This window comes from Callionymus lyra, chromosome 4 (assembly GCF_982586985.1).
Source record: "Callionymus lyra chromosome 4, fCalLyr1.hap1.1, whole genome shotgun sequence".
NCBI lineage: Eukaryota > Metazoa > Chordata > Actinopteri > Syngnathiformes > Callionymidae > Callionymus > Callionymus lyra.
In genome coordinates, this window is record NC_141821.1 from 28,507,862 (window position 1) to 28,528,791 (window position 20,930).

Here is a 20,930-nt window from a genome sequence, read left to right on the forward strand (position 1 = left end):
TGACATTGTCGTCCTGGGCTCCTTCTTCTCTCTTTCCCACCGGTAGAACAACTTCCTACTTTTAGCATTTGTAACAGGCAAGGTTAGAGGAATTCAGAGCACGACAAAGACGTTTTAAAAAGTTATTTACAGGCCATGTCTGTGTAGAAACTGTAGTATTATTACTTCTGTATAGGTTGTGTATGTTATTTTATTTCATTCTTTAATTCTGTACTGACACAACACGAAAATCCTATGTTGTGTTTACAGCACTGTCAATAAAAGTTTCATGTCCTGATTCTGATTATATTTGTTGTCTGACTGAGCAGTGAAGTCTCCCAGGATAAGAAGCTTGTCTTCTTTAGGTACTTTGTCCACCACTTCAGCCAGATTCTGAAAGAACTGCATTCTAATCCTCATTCTTATATGTCATTGTTAATGGTCTTGCTTATATCTAAAGATTAATGTCAGTGGGTCAGTCTGTGACGTGTCAGGCGTGAATCTGTGGTGATTGAAAATAGTTTTTGTATGCTGTAGTTCAGATGTAATCCTCTTCACATTCTCACCCATTCAACAAATTAGCTCTTTAAACACAGTAGATGACAGGTGAGATTTGGTGACTCTTACTTCGTGACTGTACCTTCCAAGTGTCTTCCAACAGATCAAACTCTGCAAATAAATGAATAAGTTCCAGATGGTTGCCATTGCTTCATGACCCCAGATGTTGGTCATCACCTCTAAATGCTAACCCTCTCACACTAGTGAATTAGATCATCTCTCTCAAATAATTCCCCCAATCATTTCTCTGTTGCCAGCATCCACTGTGCCCACAATTTCTGTTATACAAAATGATATCATCAGGTTTGTTTAAAACATTAATGAATCATTCTTTGGACACCCACTTTTTCTTTGGGAGCTGAATTTGCTTTTTCATACCAGTAGTGTCGATCTGCCAGTGCTGTGCAAATGCTGGATATTTAGCCGTCCTATTCTAATGTAAAAGTAGTAAGAGTTGAGGCTTGAATTCATCTCGGATCAATACAACATTTTTGATTAACAATTAAGTAATTTTATTGGAGCAAACAGTCAAGTAATGTACATCGTAAGACAAGAAGAGATGAAACAGCTGAAATTTTACTTTTACAGAGGTCGTCCCTCCTGAAGCCATTAATGACTTTGTAGAAGAACCAGAATCCACATTGTATGCTCTAAAGACAAGCATCTTCAATAAATAGTCAAATCCTCAGATGCTCTCTTGGCTCAAGTCACATGGCATCTAGTATTTGTCAAATGAAACTGTTTCCTCTCTGTTAGTAGATGAATATATCCTAGAGCTTCCTGTCTTTGGCCAAAGTCTTGTGAACGTGTGGAACTCTATGTCACCTTCAGGTTGTTGATTTGGTACCAACAGAACAAATATTTGAAGGAGGAGAGAAGTGAATAAAAAGAAGGAGAATCAGTCCAACAGTCAGAAGATTCTGACAAGAGAACATAGTCAACTACTGCATAGCTGTCACCTACTGCACTCTGACGGTGAGTTCAATGTCTCTGTGCTGACATCAGCATCATTTGAAGAAGGTTTCTGTCTTCTAGAAAATGAGGATCTCAACTGTCTTCCTGGTTGTTGCTCTTTTGGTGGTCGCCTGTGAAGCGAAGGCTCTAAATGATGTTAGTGGTGCAGGTGAGTGTAACAGAATATGATATAAAATATGTCTCCCTGTTGAGACTGTATTTAATCACCTCCACCATGTAGAACCTTTAGCTGCGGCGCTGGTGAAAGACAGAAATGAGGTTAAAGCTCTCGTCAAAGCTCTGGATCCACTGGACAACATCGTATGGAAAGCCGTCAAAAAGGTCTAAAAACACCATGTGGGTAAGAACTTTAAACATTTTTTAGCTTTAGTTTGCATCTTAAAAAACATCTTTAAGTTTTTAAGTGGAACATGACAAGTACTGAAGGAACAAAGTGTTCGATTGCTCAATGAAAATAAAATCTTTTTGTTTTCGTCCAGACTTCCTGTCAGGATCCTAACTTCGGCAGCTGCTGTGAGACATTGTGTAGGACCAGTCCCTCCAAACATAGCAGCTGTTCTTCACCTTCTAAATAAAGTATTATGAATCAATACCTTCTCCTGAATTTGTGTTCTTGAACTTCAGAGCATGAAAGTCAAACTATTGACTTGTTAAAATGACTTGACTGATGTGTCAGGATCTACTGAGGGTTCCTCGCAAACACTTCCAGACCAGATGAGAGAAATCCTTATAGGCTGTTGCTCCTAAGCTTTGGAACAATCTTCTTCTCCCTCTGTGTTTGATGGATCTACTGACTCCTTCAAGATACATCTAAAGACCTTTGTAATTTGTGCAGACTTTTTCTTGATTCTCTTGGGGCTGCTGTGTTTGTCACTGTGTTAAACTTCTAAAGATTTAAAATTTGTGTGCATTTATAACTGCATTGTTTTGTTGTTTAAGCACTTTGTGACCCTGGTCTATGAAAGGTGCTTTAAAAAAAAAAAATAATAATAATTTAATAAGATCAAAATAATTTTGGGTGGAGTGGAATAAGAAACGTGTCATCAAATACTTAGCAAGGTGATTCACAAGCGGAAGACAATAAGCAGCAGACAGGTAGAACTGAAGGAGTCAAAGATTTACCAGGTGGGACTGGAACACGAGCTCACAACTGCTGGTTGGAGATCGGCCCCTTAAATCTGTCCGGGCTGATTGAAGATCACCAGCTGCTGTGCGACTCTGCCAACCACTGTCAGGAACCCCGCCCGTCAACTGCCAAAGAAGAAGAAAATGGCGAAGCAGGAAGTACCTTGACAAAATAATACAAAATAGAAGTGGATCGTGACAAAACGTTTAATTTCCTTCTCTAGTGGTTACATTTTTTAAAAAAATTTAACTTTTTCGTCTGTTAGTATAGAGTTGTGACAGTGAAAGGCGACGCACAGGTCTGGAGGTAGATGAGAGTTGACTTTAATCATCCTAACATTACTATCCTATAACATAAAATATATACAAAAGCCCAACACATGAACCACTGAAGCTAAAAAGGCTTTTGGAAGTTCTTCCTGCTGTGATCCTTCTGTTCCATCTTTTATTCCACAGTTCATGGACACTTCGTTTTTTTGGTATTTTACAATTACTGCTTTTATTTGTGTTGGACAATTGTATGCATTAGATTTTAATTGCTGATTAAATTTATTTTTCATACCAGTAGTGTCGATCTGCCAGTGCTATGCAAATGATGGATATTTAGCCGCCCTATTCTAATGTAAAAGTAGTAAGGTCTGAGGGTAGAAATCCTCTCGGATCAATATAACATTTTCTGTAGCCTAGAGATTCCTGTCTTTGGCAAAAGTCTTGAGAACGTGTGGAACTCTCCGTCACCTTCAGGTTGTTGATTTGGTACCAACAGAACAAATAGTTGAAGGAGGAGAGAAGTGAATAAAAAGAAGAAGAATCAGTCCAATAGAAGATTCTGACAAGAGAAGGTTAAATTTGAAACATGTTTAATTTTCATCTGTTAGTATAGAGTTGTGACAGTGAAAGGCAACACACAGGTCTGGAGGTAGGTGAGAGATGACTTTAATCATCCTAACATTACTATCCTATCAGATGAAATATATACAAGATTCTAACACATGAACCATGACTCTTAGTTTTTTTTCGTTATTTTAGAATTACTGATTTTATTTGTGTTGGACAATTGTATGCATTCGATTTCTAGTTATTTATTAAATTGTTCTCCTGCCCAGCACACTCCTATCTTGGATGCTAAGATCGTTTAATTGTAATGGTTCACTTTTTAATAAACACATTAAAAAAGATCATCAGAATATTGATGGTTATTATAGGTGATGTGTTTGTGGATGTGGTGAAGAGCTCCAAGAGATTGACTTGCTATGCAGTTGTAGAACATATTTAAGAAACAACAAATTTAAGAGAATGGATTCATTCATGCTGGTTTATTGAGAAGGTGAAGAACAGTTGCTATGTTTGGTGAGTCATACAACAGAATGTGACTCACAGCAGAGGCAGAAGTGAAGATCCTGACAGGAAGTCTGTTGATTAAAACAAAAATAAATAATTTTCATTGAACATTAGAACTCTTTGTTCTTTTAGTTCCTGTCATGTACATTTTTAAACCTTTAAATAAAAAGGCTTAACGAGATGCAAACTTTAAAGTTTCTTATTTCAATCCTCCAGGAGACAGTTGTAGACATTCTCACCTGGAATCACTTGGATGAGACAGGGTCATTCCATACAATGTTTTCCACGACAGCAGCCAGTGAGTCTGCAGCTAAGTGTTCTTTTGGTCCAGGCCAGGCTGGAGTGTTTGAGATGAAGTGAGGTGTGAAACATTTAGATGTATGAAATACATGGACACACTCTTGTGTTTCAGTCACTCACCTGCACCATTGATCTCATTTAGAGCCTTCGCTTCACAGGCGACCACCAAAAGAGCAACAACCAGGAAGACAGTGGAGATCCTCATTTTCTAGAAGACGGAAACCTTCTTCAAATGATGCTGATGTCAGCACAGAGACATTGAACTCACCATCAGAGTCCAGCAGGTGACAGCTATGCAGTAGTTGACTATGTTCTCCTTCTTTTTATTCACTTCTCTCCTCCTTCAAATGTTTGATATATTAAAATATTTCAATGTTTGTGCTCAAGCAGGAAATCACGAAAACCTTCATTTTAATAGTTCTTGATTTGTCCCCTAATCATTTGTGTTCATACAAGCACTACCGAATTTCCCCTCGCGGGACTAATAAGGGATTCTAAAAAAAAAAAATTTTTTTTTTTTTATATGACATGCTTTTTATACTTTTGACAATATTTTTCAGTCTAATATTGAACTGGATCAGCACCAACTCCTCTGCTGAACCTCCAAAACAGGACACATGTCTTAAAGTTGGCTCACTTCACCTGCCTGCCAGTGTATAGGTCAGGTCATGAAGGTCAGATCCTAGACCGGATATTTGAGGTTTGAAATGTCTTTTAATATTTTTGCAGCTTCACTGTTTGTTTTTCTTTTCTTATCAAAATATATAACAAGGATGTGACTCGTATTTGAAAAAGTTTAACTGAAACAATACTGCTTTAGCAATATCAGGACATGGAGATATGTTGATTTGGAACCAACAGAACAAATAATTGAAGGAGGAGAGAAGTGAATAATAAGAAGGAGCATCCGTCCAACAGATTCTGACAAGATAACATCTGGTAGAAAGACCAGAATGAATTGAATTAAATTACATTGAGACTTAATGGAAGTATGTTTAAAATAATTTCCAGTAGGTGAGATTTTGGGAACGATCTGCTAAATTACTATTATAACTTTTCTTTTTAAAACTTCACTACTGCACTTCACAAGTATCGATCAAGTTGTGTAATTTATTTCAATCTGCAACACCACAGTCTTCACCTCTGAAATGGTTCTTCTTAAAGATAATTTTCAGCTGACTGTCTACCTGAGTCTCGATTGATCATCATGACTCAATTGTTACCCTTTGACCTCATTAAGGCAAAGTCAAGCAGCTCCAGGTAACAACTCATGACCTAAATATTTGAGATTCCAAAATTTCCCGGTTCAATAATGACAAAAGGGAAATCTTTCCTCTCCGGTAACACAACCCTCACAGACACACACCGACGCATCTCAACCAAGACATGTCTGTGTATGCCTGAGATGTTAGTTGGACAGTATGTGGGACAAAAGTCTGACAGAGTGTCTCCGGTAAGATGTGTGACCATTTTGGAGGGTTCAAATGAAATCACATTGGAAGTCATTTCCATAATATTCCAATTCAAAACTTGAATATTTAAAGATTGATTATATGGGAAGGCAAACACTGGCATTAGAGATAATTCCACAGCAAAAGTTATGATTCAGAATTAACACTATTTGTTGCTCATCAAAACCACAGCTTCCCGTTGATACATGCGCTTGAATGTCTCCGAGCTCAACACATAAGTACAAACATGAATTGTCTCTTAAAGGATTTGCAATTTCAGGAAAGACTTCTTCTTTTTTTTTAACAAGTCTTACTTTTAAGACATTTATAACTGATTTTTCTTTGTTTCACAAGTCTTATCTTAAGCAAAAGAGGGAAATCAGGAATAATTTACTGTGTTTCAATGTCCTTATGTAAACACGGTTTCCTCCTCATGGTTGTTAATATCATTAAAAAGTAGTCTCTAGTACTCAATCCACAGGTACTGCAACACTTAACCCAACTCGACTAAAAATTAACATCAAAAGAGACAAAGTTTTTTTGAACGTGTGTGAAGCTTCACTGCTGGGATTCGCCATGTTAAAACCTGACCAAAAATTCCAGATAAATCGAAGGGTTAGTGTTTGTGTATGAACTGATGATGTGTGACTCATGTTTGAGTTCACTTGTGTTTCACCATAATATCTTTGAGGAATTCCGTATTCTGCAAAGACTCGTAGTTGACAGATGTTGTGAAACATCGGACAATGTCAGACATGAAAATGAAACGGATGTTGTATTGAAAGACTTCGAAAGCAACTTTCTGCTGCGCTGTTCATTTGGAATTAAAAAGGCTCATATATTTTTTCCGCAAAAATAAATCGCACTAAATAGTGAAGTAAAAAATATTATTTTTTTAGTTACTTTGACTACCAAATTAACTAGTCTTAAAAAGTTATGTTGTATCTGACAGAATTTGTTTTAAAGATCACATCACACATTCTTTTTCAATTTTTATTTATATAGCGCTTTTCCAGACCAGGGTCACAAAGCGCTTAAACAATCAAAACAATATTCAATAAAGTAAATACTTTAAAGGGTAAGATAAAACTGATAACACAACAGGAGTTCCAAAAAAATCCAGGAAAAGCCTGAACAAATAAAAACGTCTTAGTTGTATGGCAAACATTTTGTGTCATATATTTGAAATACAAGTTTCATAGATTATATATAAAGTAGATATAAACATAAATTAAAAAATATATATATATATAGAATTCATTTTAAATTTACATTTTACAAATGTTTGATATCTCTTAAGAGGGCTCAATAATCCCTCCAGATTTTACTTTTATTCCAAGACTGATTTCTTTTATTTTTTTTAAAGAAAAGTATTCTTAAAGAGTATACAACAAAATAAATTTCACAGAGCATAATACAGCTACTGTTAAATAATCGTGAGCTAACTCTACATATATCACGATTATTCCAGCTTTTAAAGGTCTGACTGTTGAACTGTGTCCAGAGTTTTTACTTCATTCATCTCCCTCCCGGTGACACTGTTTTTTCTCTCTTTGCTGTTTCCTCTAAATGGCTTTTGGAGTTTGACTGACAGGGTGTGCAGGACAGTGTTCTCGTCTGGCGTGGAACCACTCCGCCCGCTGCGCGTGAAGGTGGATGTGGTCCGGCTCTCCGAGTAGGTGGCGTCGAACAGTTTGCCCATGAAGCTTAACCCAGCCTCTCGGATGTGGGAGCTGCCCGCGAACACATAAAGGATCGGGTTCACCGCGCTGCTGAAGAAGGCGAAAGCTGTGACATTAGGACGAGCATTGAGAGCAGCAGCGATGACATTTGTGTTGTTCTGGAGGAGGCCGATCACCTGAAGGAGCCAGTACAAATGTTTAGTGAGAAGAAAGTGAGCATGAAAACAAACAGTCATTTGGGACATGAAGTAGCTCAATATCTAATATATGTTTCTATTTATCTCAGCACTTTATGTGTCTAAATAAATCTAAGTCTAATAAATCTAATGACTTTGATTACTTGACATTAACTTCTTAAATCCAACAACACTAATAATGTATCCAACAAAGAGATCAAAAAGTGTATTTTTAAATATTAGAGTAATGACATCCATTTAATCACCTCTAGGATGTTGACGACATGATATGGCAACCAGAAGAGAGCGAAGGCACAGATGATCATCAGGATCAGCCGACTGCCTTGTGCTCTCTTCTGGAACTTGGCGCTCCTCAGTCGACAGATGACGGACGAGTAGCACGTGTTGATGAGGACAAAGGGAACCACGAAACCCATGACGGTCTCGAACAGGTACTGAAATACCCGGTGACCCACACTGTTCCAGTGGTACGGGATGCAAAAGTTCAGTGAGAAGTTGCTTCCCAGTTGTTTTGTCAGATTGCTGTTGAAAAGAAAGAAATGACATCAACAAATAGTTAAAGAAGGATAAAGCTACTCAGTTTCTAGAATGTCGGTCAAGCTCTTCAGACGTTTATTGATTCTCTGGGAAAAAAATAAATATATATATATATATATATATATATATATATATGCCTTAAAGGGCAACTAATATCAAACTAAAACTCTCCTGACTCACTCACATGTTTCAAATGTTGAATACTTTCTCTCCAAGATGCAGTAAGTCTCTCATGATGACCATGTTTTGAAGTTATTACTTTATAAAGTTCTCCCCCGTCTGAGATCTCAACGAACGAGAGGTTACTAGAGTGGAACCCATTATGATGTAATAATGGCTTCACTCCTCCTCCAGCCAGCTGTAATCACTTTGTTTATACAACAAGTCCCTTGGAGGTGGAGACCTCTAGGATTGATGATGTGCGGTGACAAACCACAATTGTTGACCAATCACAGCAGAGTGGGTGTGGTTATGGTAAACGAGATTTAGTCTACAGAAAAAGAAGGCCTTTCCAGTGGGCGGGGCTTAAGTACATTTTCTAATGTAAATATTCCAATGAAAAGAGAGTTTCGTACGAACAGACACATCCTGATGATACAATAGAGGACTAGGCTTACCTGCGGTAGAACGGCATCGGCAGTGACAGAACAAAGGCAACGACCCAGACCAGCAGCAGAATCACCATCAGGGACCTCTTCGTTCGCAGCCTCTGAGACATGAAGGGTCTTGTGACGGCCAGCCAGCGGTCCATACTCATCAGGGAGATCAGGTAGATGGACACATACATGTTCACGCTGGACAGATAATGAACCAGCTTGCATGCTGCAGAGCCGAACTCCCAGGCCCGCCCTCCTGCCAGGTATCGCAGGAAAAGAGGAGCGCTGAGCAGCACGAACGCGTCGGCAAGAGCCAGGTTCAGCACAAGCACGCACGTCACTGACCGCTTCTTCACGCGACAGAAAACTGACCAGACTACAAACAGATTGCCTGGGAAGCCTAGAATGAACGCAAGCAATAGGATGCCAATTCCAACCTGGGCGGAGATGGGCATAGTAAAGGTGGACTTGACAGCAGAGATGGTGGCAGGTGTGATCGTGATGTTGGATGACATCATTGAGGAAATTGAAGACGGCTGTGAACACATAAACACACACTTTCTATCAGGGAAAATGTAAACACACACTTTATATGGATAGATGGATAGATAGATGGATAGATAGATAGATGGATAGGTGGATAGGTGGATAGGTGGATGGATGGATGGATGGACAGACAGACAGATAAGACAGATAAGACAGATAAGACAGATAAGATAGATAGATAGATGGATGGACAGACGGATGGACAGACGGATGGACAGACAGACAAGATAGATACGATAGACAAGATAGATACGATAGATACGATAGATACGATAGATAGATAGATAGATAGATAGATAGATAGATAGATAGATAGATAGATAGATAGATAGATAGATAGATAGATAGATAGATAGATAGATAGATAGATAGATAGATAGATAGATAGATAGATAGATAGATAGATAGATAGATAGATAGATAGATAGATAGATAGATAGATAGATAGATAGATAGATAGATAGATAGATAGATAGATAGATAGATAGATAGATAGATAGATAGATAGATAGATAGATAGATAGATAGATAGATAGATAGATAGATAGATAGATAGATAGATAGATAGATAGATAGATAGATAGATAGATAGATAGATAGATAGATAGATAGATAGATAGATAGATAGATAGATAGATAGATAGATAGATAGATAGATAGATAGATAGATAGATAGATAGATAGATAGATAGATAGATAGATAGATAGATAGATAGATAGATAGATAGATAGATAGATAGATAGATAGATAGATAGATAGATAGATAGATAGATAGATAGATAGATAGATAGATAGATAGATAGATAGATAGATAGATAGATAGATAGATAGATAGATAGATAGATAGATAGATAGATAGATAGATAGATAGATAGATAGATAGATAGATAGATAGATAGATAGATAGATAGATAGATAGATAGATAGATAGATAGATAGATAGATAGATAGATAGATAGATAGATAGATAGATAGATAGATAGATAGATAGATAGATAGATAGATAGATAGATAGATAGATAGATAGATAGATAGATAGATAGATAGATAGATAGATAGATAGATAGATAGATAGATAGATAGATAGATAGATAGATAGATAGATAGATAGATAGATAGATAGATAGATAGATAGATAGATAGATAGATAGATAGATAGATAGATAGATAGATAGATAGATAGATAGATAGATAGATAGATAGATAGATAGATAGATAGATAGATAGATAGATAGATAGATAGATAGATAGATAGATAGATAGATAGATAGATAGATAGATAGATAGATAGATAGATAGATAGATAGATAGATAGATAGATAGATAGATAGATAGATAGATAGATAGATAGATAGATAGATAGATAGATAGATAGATAGATAGATAGATAGATAGATAGATAGATAGATAGATAGATAGATAGATAGATAGATAGATAGATAGATAGATAGATAGATAGATAGATAGATAGATAGATAGATAGATAGATAGATAGATAGATAGATAGATAGATAGATAGATAGATAGATAGATAGATAGATAGATAGATAGATAGATAGATAGATAGATAGATAGATAGATAGATAGATAGATAGATAGATAGATAGATAGATAGATAGATAGATAGATAGATAGATAGATAGATAGATAGATAGATAGATAGATAGATAGATAGATAGATAGATAGATAGATAGATAGATAGATAGATAGATAGATAGATAGATAGATAGATAGATAGATAGATAGATAGATAGATAGATAGATAGATAGATAGATAGATAGATAGATAGATAGATAGATAGATAGATAGATAGATAGATAGATAGATAGATAGATAGATAGATAGATAGATAGATAGATAGATAGATAGATAGATAGATAGATAGATAGATAGATAGATAGATAGATAGATAGATAGATAGATAGATAGATAGATAGATAGATAGATAGATAGATAGATAGATAGATAGATAGATAGATAGATAGATAGATAGATAGATAGATAGATAGATAGATAGATAGATAGATAGATAGATAGATAGATAGATAGATAGATAGATAGATAGATAGATAGATAGATAGATAGATAGATAGATAGATAGATAGATAGATAGATAGATAGATAGATAGATAGATAGATAGATAGATAGATAGATAGATAGATAGATAGATAGATAGATAGATAGATAGATAGATAGATAGATAGATAGATAGATAGATAGATAGATAGATAGATAGATAGATAGATAGATAGATAGATAGATAGATAGATAGATAGATAGATAGATAGATAGATAGATAGATAGATAGATAGATAGATAGATAGATAGATAGATAGATAGATAGATAGATAGATAGATAGATAGATAGATAGATAGATAGATAGATAGATAGATAGATAGATAGATAGATAGATAGATAGATAGATAGATAGATAGATAGATAGATAGATAGATAGATAGATAGATAGATAGATAGATAGATAGATAGATAGATAGATAGATAGATAGATAGATAGATAGATAGATAGATAGATAGATAGATAGATAGATAGATAGATAGATAGATAGATAGATAGATAGATAGATAGATAGATAGATAGATAGATAGATAGATAGATAGATAGATAGATAGATAGATAGATAGATAGATAGATAGATAGATAGATAGATAGATAGATAGATAGATAGATAGATAGATAGATAGATAGATAGATAGATAGATAGATAGATAGATAGATAGATAGATAGATAGATAGATAGATAGATAGATAGATAGATAGATAGATAGATAGATAGATAGATAGATAGATAGATAGATAGATAGATAGATAGATAGATAGATAGATAGATAGATAGATAGATAGATAGATAGATAGATAGATAGATAGATAGATAGATAGATAGATAGATAGATAGATAGATAGATAGATAGATAGATAGATAGATAGATAGATAGATAGATAGATAGATAGATAGATAGATAGATAGATAGATAGATAGATAGATAGATAGATAGATAGATAGATAGATAGATAGATAGATAGATAGATAGATAGATAGATAGATAGATAGATAGATAGATAGATAGATAGATAGATAGATAGATAGATAGATAAAACACACTGACCTTAATATAAATGTTGTAGTTTTCCACTGTTGAAGAAAACCTGCTTCAAATGTTCTATAACAGAACGCGGGCTGTGATGTGTCCTCTATTTCCTTTTTTGCTCTTTACACTGGATGTGCAGAGTGGGGAGCAAAACCTTATATATGGTGTAATAATGTGGTGGCGAGGGGAAATCCATTGTGAACAGGAAGCTCGTTTCAGCAAGTATATGATCCCTCCCAATGTGAAAACCAAGATTAAAAGCAATTATTTTAAGCTTCATTTTTTGTAATTGTCTGGGGTTCATAGGGTGATATATCACATAATAATTTCGTTTTAAATCACAAACAAAACCATGTTTTACAGTGTATTTGGAAACCTTTTTCCTCCTGAGAAAAATGTTGCTCTTGTCAACATGAGGCATGCTTTGAGCTTCAACATACCGAAATAAAATGGTTAATCCATGTTTTAAATGATAGAACAGCTAATTCCAAGCAATACAGAAATGTGAAATGCTGCAGAATCTCTTTATTTCTTGATTTAGTGTATCTCTGCAAACCACATCCTCTACTCCGCTTGAGTCAGATTTGATGACGATTTTTCTGACGATCCTTTACGGACGCTACATTATCGTCATGACAACCGGACACTGACAAAGTGATTGCTGTGGTCATAATGCCCCAGATATGTGTTCCAAGATCATTCATTTTGACCGCAAACATTATTCAGACGTGAGAAGAAAAAACACAATCAGCAAAAATGTACAACATCAAAAGTGGTCGATGCAGTCTGATGAAGTTGGGGTGAACCACTTAGATGACAGGTGAGGATGTATATCCTTCAATGAGTCTTCAGTTCCATTTAAACACCAGGACCAGCTGCTCACGTCCTTGAACTACCATTAGTGGCTGTTTTGTTCTTTGCACTTGATACGGGTGGTTTCTTCGTCTGGTTTGTCTTTAACATGGCGTTCTCAGAGTAGTTGTCTTTATCACGGCTGTTCTGGCTGTTCTGCCTCCACTTCTTCGATGCCAAATCAAGCGCTGTCCCCTCGAACAAACGGGCCATGAAGGAAAATCCTTCTCGCCTGATGTATGACTTTCCAGCAAAGAAGTAGAGGACTGGGTTTGCACAGCTGCTGATGAAGGCCACAGAGGAGCTGACGGCTCGACCATTGGTCCATACCTTCTCCAGTCTGGTGAGAGATAAAACAGTGACGCGATTACACATGTTTTGTTAACATTACATTTAAATCTATTATACAACATTTCTTTATTTCTTTATATCTTATTTTAGGTTAAAACATTTCAAATCCCACGCCCTCAAACACCAAGCATAATTCATTGAAAAAAAAGGAAATAACATATATTTAGTTTTTGTCATTCCCCTGATCAGCAATAATCAATTGTTAATTGGTAAAGTTACTAGTACTCGGGTCGTATGTCCATTTGAAACCATTTGAGTCGTTTCATCTTAAAACAAGTAAACTCAAACAAAACATTTGGAAAATAAAAACTTGTTCTCGATCTATAGTGGTTGTTATTATTTTTATATTGTTTCTTATGTGGGAAAGAGCAGGATTCAAACCCCCACCCCTCCTCAATTGACCGACTACACCAGTGCCAACCTATGAACATAGAAAAGCATAATATGATCTGTCTTGTCTCGATCTTCAGTTAAAAAATACAATTCAAAAACAAGTTTTTTTGTTGTGAATTAAAGGCAACATAAATATTCATCCTTTCCTTCTTCATGAATATATATATATATATATATATTTATTTTTTTTTGTTTAAAAGGGCAAACAAGTTTTGTACCTTCTTGAAGATAGTCAGAAATTACTTTCCTAAAATAGTAAATCTTTAATTGTAAATAATGAGATGCATCTTTTATTTAAACCTGCTTTAATCCGTGTGATTGTTTTTGGTACCTCTACTGTACATTCAATGTCACTTGTAGCTTCGATCACTTACATTGTTTTGACTTGACCCTTTGGATACAGAGCCCACGTGACCTGTGGACGAGAAAGATAATACAAGTAAGTAGTAGTTAAAGTCGACTTTAAAGGGATGCTCTCCAACATACAGAAAGAGTGAACACAATGATACATTGTGAATATAGAGGCTAAAAGTAATACAACAAATCATGACTAAGACTGGACATTTATTTTTAATAACACCAGTACTCAGATTGAAGTAAAGCACAGCAAGAATTGAAGAAAAGGAGCCTGTGTTTTCAGGAACTGACTGAACTATTACACCTTTTGGTTTTTGTGTGCAATCACTTCCTATGAAGCACTCCGCTTATGAAATAACGACAAGTTCAGAAATCACTTAATGTTCTTTATAGTATTGCAGCTTTGTGCGTGGCTTACTTGCACCATGTTGATGATGTGATAGGGCAACCAAAAGATGCAGAAGGTCACCACAATGGCCAGGATCAGCTTCTCGCTACGAATGCGACGTTGGAACTTGGTCTGTCTGATCTTTCGCAGGATGCAGATGTAGCTGATAACAATGACGCTATAGGGGATTAAAAATCCCAAAACAAGCTCCAGCATGTACTGAATGACTACCTGTGCAGAGGAGAACATTGGTGTCAACATAACAATTGTATAACCAATCAAAAATCAATGATTCAATGAAAGATTCAGGACATTTTGAGAATCATTCAAGTAAGACAGGAATACAAAATGTTGCAGATAACCACAGAAATACGTTTTAAGTAGCCTAGGCACGAGGTAAAACAACTTTTCTTTGCCTACAGTCTCTTGTGCTAGCAAATTTAATGTTACTGCCACCTGCTGTCCCAACGATCTCATTGCTATTAAAAAAAAAATTAAACTTCCTCGTAGCTTGTACCAGTTCATCAGGATACAGACGAAGTTAATGTAGGTCAATAAAAGCGCAGTAAAAGCGTAATGTTTGTGGAAATGAGTGGCTTGGCTGATAATATATTTTATTTATTCACTTATTTTCTTCATATTTTTTATCAATCAAATATATTAGTGTACGTATTTCCTTATTTGTATTGTCATACATTGAATAGTATTGAATAGTAGATTAAAAAAAATCCAATTTTCTAAATTGTTTGTGGATCATAATAAATGAAAATTCATGTGGTTTTCCTATATATTAATAAATGGTTTTAAGGGTTTATAAAATGTTGAATGATGATAGTATTGAAAGGATTGTATGTCGCTATGTTTTATTATTAGATGTTGAATTATAGCAAACAATGATTTGTTTTCTCTCTATAATTATTTGGCAGCTATTTAGTACACAGCAAGTTTATGATGTGAACCCCAGTAGAAATGCAATTTGCCGCCTTAGCCATAGTCACATGGCACTTCAGACGAATTCCATTCCAGACTCCACTGATTCACTCTGTTATGAGTTAAAGTTTGTGCATTTATGCAAAATTGTCTGAACAGTGTAATCAATCATATACTTGTTCTCTTATCATCTGTTTAATAACGGTCACTATGCACTGCCTGACCCTTTTTTCCCATCATTGCCTTTGTCGTTTGGTGCTTCGGGAATATTCTTTAAATCAGACATCATCTGATATGAAAGTTAAAGACCTGGATGACTTTTTCGAAGACTTTCAACAGCCACACACCTGCAGACACAATACACTTTGGAGCCGAAGAGCCACTTACTTCACTGTTAAAATCATGGAAGGAATCGCACACTTTGCTTGGACCTCTGACCCTCATTTCTCTGAATATCATTGCCGGAACAGAAGCAATCATGACCAGCACCCACACCACCGCCAGCAGCCGCATCACGCTCCTCTGGCCGGTGATGGAGCTGACTCGCTGGGGCCACAGCACCGCCACCAGCCTGTGGAGGCTCATCAGCATGATGAGATAGATGGAGGCGTACATGTTGAGCAGACACAAGTAGAAGAGGATTTTGCACATCACGTTGCCAAACACCCAAGTCTTCATGACCAGGTAGATGATGAAGAACGGGGTAAGAGCCATCAGGGACCCATCAGCAATAGCCAGGTTGAGGATAAGAAGCGTGGTGATTGACTGTCTTCGTGCTCGTGCCAAGATACTCCAGATGATGAAGGCATTCCCAGGAACGCCCAGTAAGAAGACCAGACTGAGGATGAGGGCGCCCATTGCTGTTGCCACTGTGTTACCCACAATTGAGCCATTGCTAATATTGGCAGGTGCTGCTGTATAACTACTCGCCATTTGGAACACCTGGAGAGGAGAAAATAGAACATTTGTAAGGATTCATTTTATCACCGAGAATGAATTAATCACTTGACATTCCATCGTTAATTATGAACAAGGTTACATGAAAATTAAAACATTTGTAGTTCTATAAAAGCCTTTTACGTTTATGTGTCTGGTCCATTTTAAGGGCTCTCGAAAATGTAAAAAAAAATCAACCCCAATATTTATTGGTCTAAAAACAAACAAAAGTATTACATCAAGTGTATACATCTTTAACCAAGAACACAGACAATTTCTCCATCTTCACACAGTTCCATTTAGAATTTGAACCTAACGGTTGAACATAGTTGTGTCATTTATTTTTTTTCATTAAATAAAATTTCATTTTTCCAATTGATCTCATTGATACTGTACTAGGTATTTTTCTTATAAAAGCAGAATTAATAATATAAGTACACCCCACAGTTTTTGACTAGCACCTTGTCGTGCTTCAGTGGTTTCACCTTAAACCTTGAATTATGACTGGATGCAGGAGCTACGGTCTCAAAAAAAAAGATACCTGATCAGTAGAGCTTCAGCAACTTACTTTTGAAAGTATTCTTTCCATTTATTTCTTCTCCTTTTTTCGTTTGAATGTTGAATACAACTACTATGTTTGCCCAACATTTTCAATTAAACATTACGATTGGAAGTGCTATAGTGAAGCAAGTAAGTAAGTAAGTAATAGTTATTTGTAGAGTGCCTTTCTAGACCAGGGTCACAGAGCGCTTTAACATTTTAAAATCAATACACCGTTATAATACATGCTTTAAAAGATCAAGACACATAAGAAAAACACAGGTGTTCAATCCAAATCAGGGAAAAGCCTGAACAAATAAAAATGTCTTCAGATGTTTCTTGAAGGAGTCAGTAGATCCATCAAACACAGAGGGAGAGGAAGATCGTTCCAAAGCTTAGGAGCAACAGTCTGGAAGGATTTCTCTCCTCTGGTCCTGAACCGTGTGCGAGGAAACATCAGTAGATTCTGATCCACAGACCTCAGAGCCCGAGCTGGGGTGTAAGGCTGGATCAGATCAGTGATTTAAGGAGGAGCCTGACCATGAATAGATATGAAAGTAAGAACCAGAATTTTAAAGTTGATCCTGAAAGAAACTGGAAGCCAGTGAATAGTTTTAAGGATCGGAGAAATGTGAGTTCTTCTACTTGAGCCGGTCAGAAATCTTGCTGCAGAGTTTTGTATTAACTGCAGGCGAGACAGCTTCTACTTGTTTATACATGAAAACAAACTGTTACAATAGTCTAAACGAGAAGAAACAAACGCATGGATTACAAGCTCCAGATCGGGTTGTGACATCATTTTCCTAAATTAGAGATTTCTCTCAGTTGAAGGAAACAGTTTTTGGTCAGTTTTCTGCAGTGTTGAACTAGAGACATGTCTTTGTCAAATACAACACCCAGGTTTCTCAGGCTCAGTTTGACAGACTGACCTAAGTCACCCAAGTACTGACTCAATCCTGGAACCTTATCATATATTTTATATAGTATATTGACAAGACAAGTGAAGAAGAAAACCTAAATAGATAATGGAATACTGATTTTGCTGTAGGGCCTCACGTTTGACATGTTATATATTCATTTTTCAATTTTAGTATTATCTTGATCTTTAAAGTATATACTTTTTTGAGTATTGTTTTGATTGTTTAAGCGCTTTGTGACCCTGGTCTGGAAAAGCGCTATATAAATAAATATTACTTACTTACTTACTTACTTACATATGACAAGGATTGCATAGATGTAGTTTCACAAGTGAGAGATTAATGATTTAACTGATCTAACTTGACACTCTCTAAATGCCGCCTGTTTTATCTAGTAGATCGGCATTTGTATAGAAATAGAGTTGTCCATTCAGCAAGTTCCAACGGCTTTTTAATTCTTGAGCAACAAGATTAGACTTGAATTAGATGTCAGTGACCAAATCTATCTATGATTTCGGTTTAAAACTTTTTAGGCGACAAAGATATTTAAGTATAAAACCAAATATTTTGCAAAATAGTTTTGTTGATGAGTCTATCAGCAGTTATAGTTGTTGTCAATATGTATGGTTTATTTCTAATAGATACAGGCAACCATCACTTAAAAAGTATGACGACATCCAGGAATTATTCTGTTTTTGTTTTTTACTTTAATTTGCCCTCAGGAGGATCAGTTTCCTTTGCACTTACGTAGCTAATATTTAACCTCTGTGAGTAAGATCTCTGTGCCCCTCTCTGCTCTAGCAATGTAGCATATTTCTGAAAAATTGACAGCAAGTCAAAACTTGCTTAACATTTCTCTGCTATTAGTATACAACTACGCCCTTGACACAGGGTGAACTGATATTGTGTCAATACTTTTAATGTACAATCACTCCTGCAGACAAATATGAGACTTGACTGGCTCACAAATTGATTGATCATCGGGAAATTAAAATAAAAGTGAACCAATTTAAACATGTTCATTTTTTGGTTTGCATTTTGAAGATCATTTTGCCACGGAGGTGGATGAAATACCAGAAGGTGTGGTGAAGATCAACTAGTGGAGAATCCGTCTTTTTGGAAGGACTACAACATTTTTCTGTCAAACAATATTTCCAGTGGGTGGAGTGATTCATCTCAATCAGCAAATCAACAATTATATGTAAAAACCTCCTCCTAGTTTAAAATGTTTGTACACAATATCCTCTGAAAATCAAATGTGGGTTTTAAAGGTTCTTGTCATGTCATAGTCGACATGATCATTTTACAAAGGTTTATTTTATTCTTCTCAAATTAAAAAAACCCACAAATTACATGACTTTATCATGGCATCTTAGTTATTACCAAACATATGTGTTCCTCTTTCATTTTGGGTTTGAGATTTAACCACAATTAAGGCTGGAAAAAAGAAATTTTCTTTTCTTTCCAATACAATTAACTATATTCTTTTTTAAAATTACATAAATAATAATTCATATATAATATATATAATATATTAAATAATATATCTTTGGGGCGCACGGTGGCACTGTCTGGTTCTCCCCATGTTGCATGGGTTTGCTTCGGGCCCACAGTCCAAAAACATCCAGAGGTTGATGGAAGCTGTATGAGAGTGTGTGTGAATGGTTGTCTGTCTTTGTGTGCCGTGCGACAGGGTGGCGTTCTGTCCAGGGTGTCCCCTGCCTCTCGCCCTATGATACTGGGATAGGCTCCAGTCTCCCCGCGACCCCAAAAGGGAGAAATCAGTAGACAATGAATGAGTGGATGAATTTAAGTGGAATAAGAGGGTGTAAACAGTAAATCTACTAATCAAGGTGCATTTAGGTTACCTAGGTTAAATCTGAGGACAGCCACCTGCGTGTTTACATAGTTAGGATAGGTTGGAACACAACTAACAAACACTGACTTGATTCCCTCTATTGTCGAATATACAGTTAGTTCTTATGATCAAGAAAAGGTTAATAACGCATTATCGCTTTATTTAATCACATATTGTTTTTTGTTTTTCTGAAGATCTTAATGCTAACTTGAATTTCAAATATCATGATGGTTTTAATTTCATACAAAACTTGCTCCATTAGTTTATCACAGAGGGAACTAAGAACCGAACAGATTACTGCTTCGCACAGTTAAATATTTCACAGAAATCAGTTCAGGCCACAAAACATTATTGTAAACTGGCGTAACCAAGGTGTGTTTGTGTGTTCTGTGACTCACGCACATGCTCTAAAACACACCTTCTAGTAAAGAAAAGAACATGAAACGCATAAATAGAGACATGAAAATGTTAAGGGAAAAAAAACGTTCTAATGTAGCACAACAACAGCAACTAGAGCTTTAGCAGTTTACCTGTACAGTCACTGACAGCTGCTTCAAGAACATGAAGTAGACTCACCTGGTGGAATGTGGATCCCAAGACGAAGAGCAGAAAGAGTAACGTGTTAAATCATCTTAATCTTCTTGTTTTTACCACTTCTTACACCCACGTCTTGTCATGGTCTCCCACCCTCTCACTCTGCTCTGGTCTTTCAAAGTCATTTGTCAAGCTTGCTGGAACATGACTTGAAGAACGACATGAGACAAGTGAAGGTGTGTCTCTCGTCCTATCCTGCCTCTGCTCTGGCATGCACTCAACTTCGCAGCGTGAGTTCATTACATTTCTTACAGACTTTTCCTTATGACAATCACTCACATAAAAAATATTCAAATAAAAGTCATTCAATGCAGGACAAAAGTCGGTTGGCCAACAAGTGGAGATACCTGCTGAGTTTTCTTCTACGTTGTATTGCAAGTGACAACATTGATAATAACAAAACCTTGTTTTTAG

General features: G+C 36.0%; 2 protein-coding genes across 2 annotated transcripts; both read right to left on the minus strand.

The window, feature by feature from the left end:
* Window positions 1-6,708: 6,708 nt before the first annotated feature.
* Window positions 6,709-12,521, minus strand: ltb4r (leukotriene B4 receptor). The gene is made up of 4 exons (XM_087788179.1): window positions 12,419-12,521; window positions 8,763-9,277; window positions 7,854-8,130; window positions 6,709-7,587 (listed from the first exon to the last, which is right to left on the minus strand). Exons 2-4 carry the CDS (start codon window positions 9,257-9,259, stop codon window positions 7,204-7,206), a joined length of 1,158 nt encoding a protein of 385 aa, XP_087644305.1. The 5' UTR covers window positions 9,260-9,277; window positions 12,419-12,521; the 3' UTR covers window positions 6,709-7,203.
* Window positions 12,522-12,911: 390 nt separating this feature from the next.
* Window positions 12,912-20,684, minus strand: LOC148082375 (leukotriene B4 receptor 1-like). The gene is made up of 5 exons (XM_087789540.1): window positions 20,499-20,684; window positions 16,059-16,613; window positions 14,772-14,972; window positions 14,371-14,411; window positions 12,912-13,592 (listed from the first exon to the last, which is right to left on the minus strand). Exons 2-5 carry the CDS (start codon window positions 16,602-16,604, stop codon window positions 13,280-13,282), a joined length of 1,101 nt encoding a protein of 366 aa, XP_087645666.1. The 5' UTR covers window positions 16,605-16,613; window positions 20,499-20,684; the 3' UTR covers window positions 12,912-13,279.
* Between the last annotated feature and the right edge of the window lie 246 nt (window positions 20,685-20,930).